The 278-nt window shown below is 76.3% G+C and overlaps 1 protein-coding gene across 1 annotated transcript in view; it reads left to right on the forward strand.

The window, feature by feature from the left end:
• Window positions 1-2: 2 nt before the first annotated feature.
• FOXO4 (forkhead box O4) overlaps window positions 3-278 on the forward strand; it is a gene marked incomplete at its 5' end in the record, with an annotated part of 20,341 nt that continues 20,065 nt past the window's right edge. Inside the window, one exon of the mRNA XM_010565333.1 lies at window positions 3-203. Coding sequence (XP_010563635.1) covers window positions 3-203 — 201 coding nt within the window. The remainder of the gene's footprint in view (window positions 204-278) is intronic.

Raw genomic sequence — 278 nt, forward strand, 5'->3', positions numbered from 1 at the left:
CGCGGGCGGGCGGCGCGGCGGCGCGGAAGGGCGGCTCCCGGCGCAACGCCTGGGGCAACCAGTCCTACGCCGAGCTCATCAGCCAGGCCATCGAGAGCGCCCCCGAGAAGCGGCTCACGCTGGCGCAGATCTACGAGTGGATGGTCCGCTCCGTCCCCTACTTCAAGGACAAGGGCGACAGCAACAGCTCCGCCGGCTGGAAGGTGCGCGACGGGCCGGGCCGGGGCGGGAGGGTCGGGCCTGGCCTTCGGCGGGGCGCCGGGGCCGGGGCGGGCTGC

Source organism: Haliaeetus leucocephalus, unplaced genomic scaffold (genome assembly GCF_000737465.1).
Source record: "Haliaeetus leucocephalus isolate CR32 unplaced genomic scaffold, Haliaeetus_leucocephalus-4.0 Scaffold189, whole genome shotgun sequence".
In the NCBI taxonomy this organism is placed as follows: domain Eukaryota; kingdom Metazoa; phylum Chordata; class Aves; order Accipitriformes; family Accipitridae; genus Haliaeetus; species Haliaeetus leucocephalus.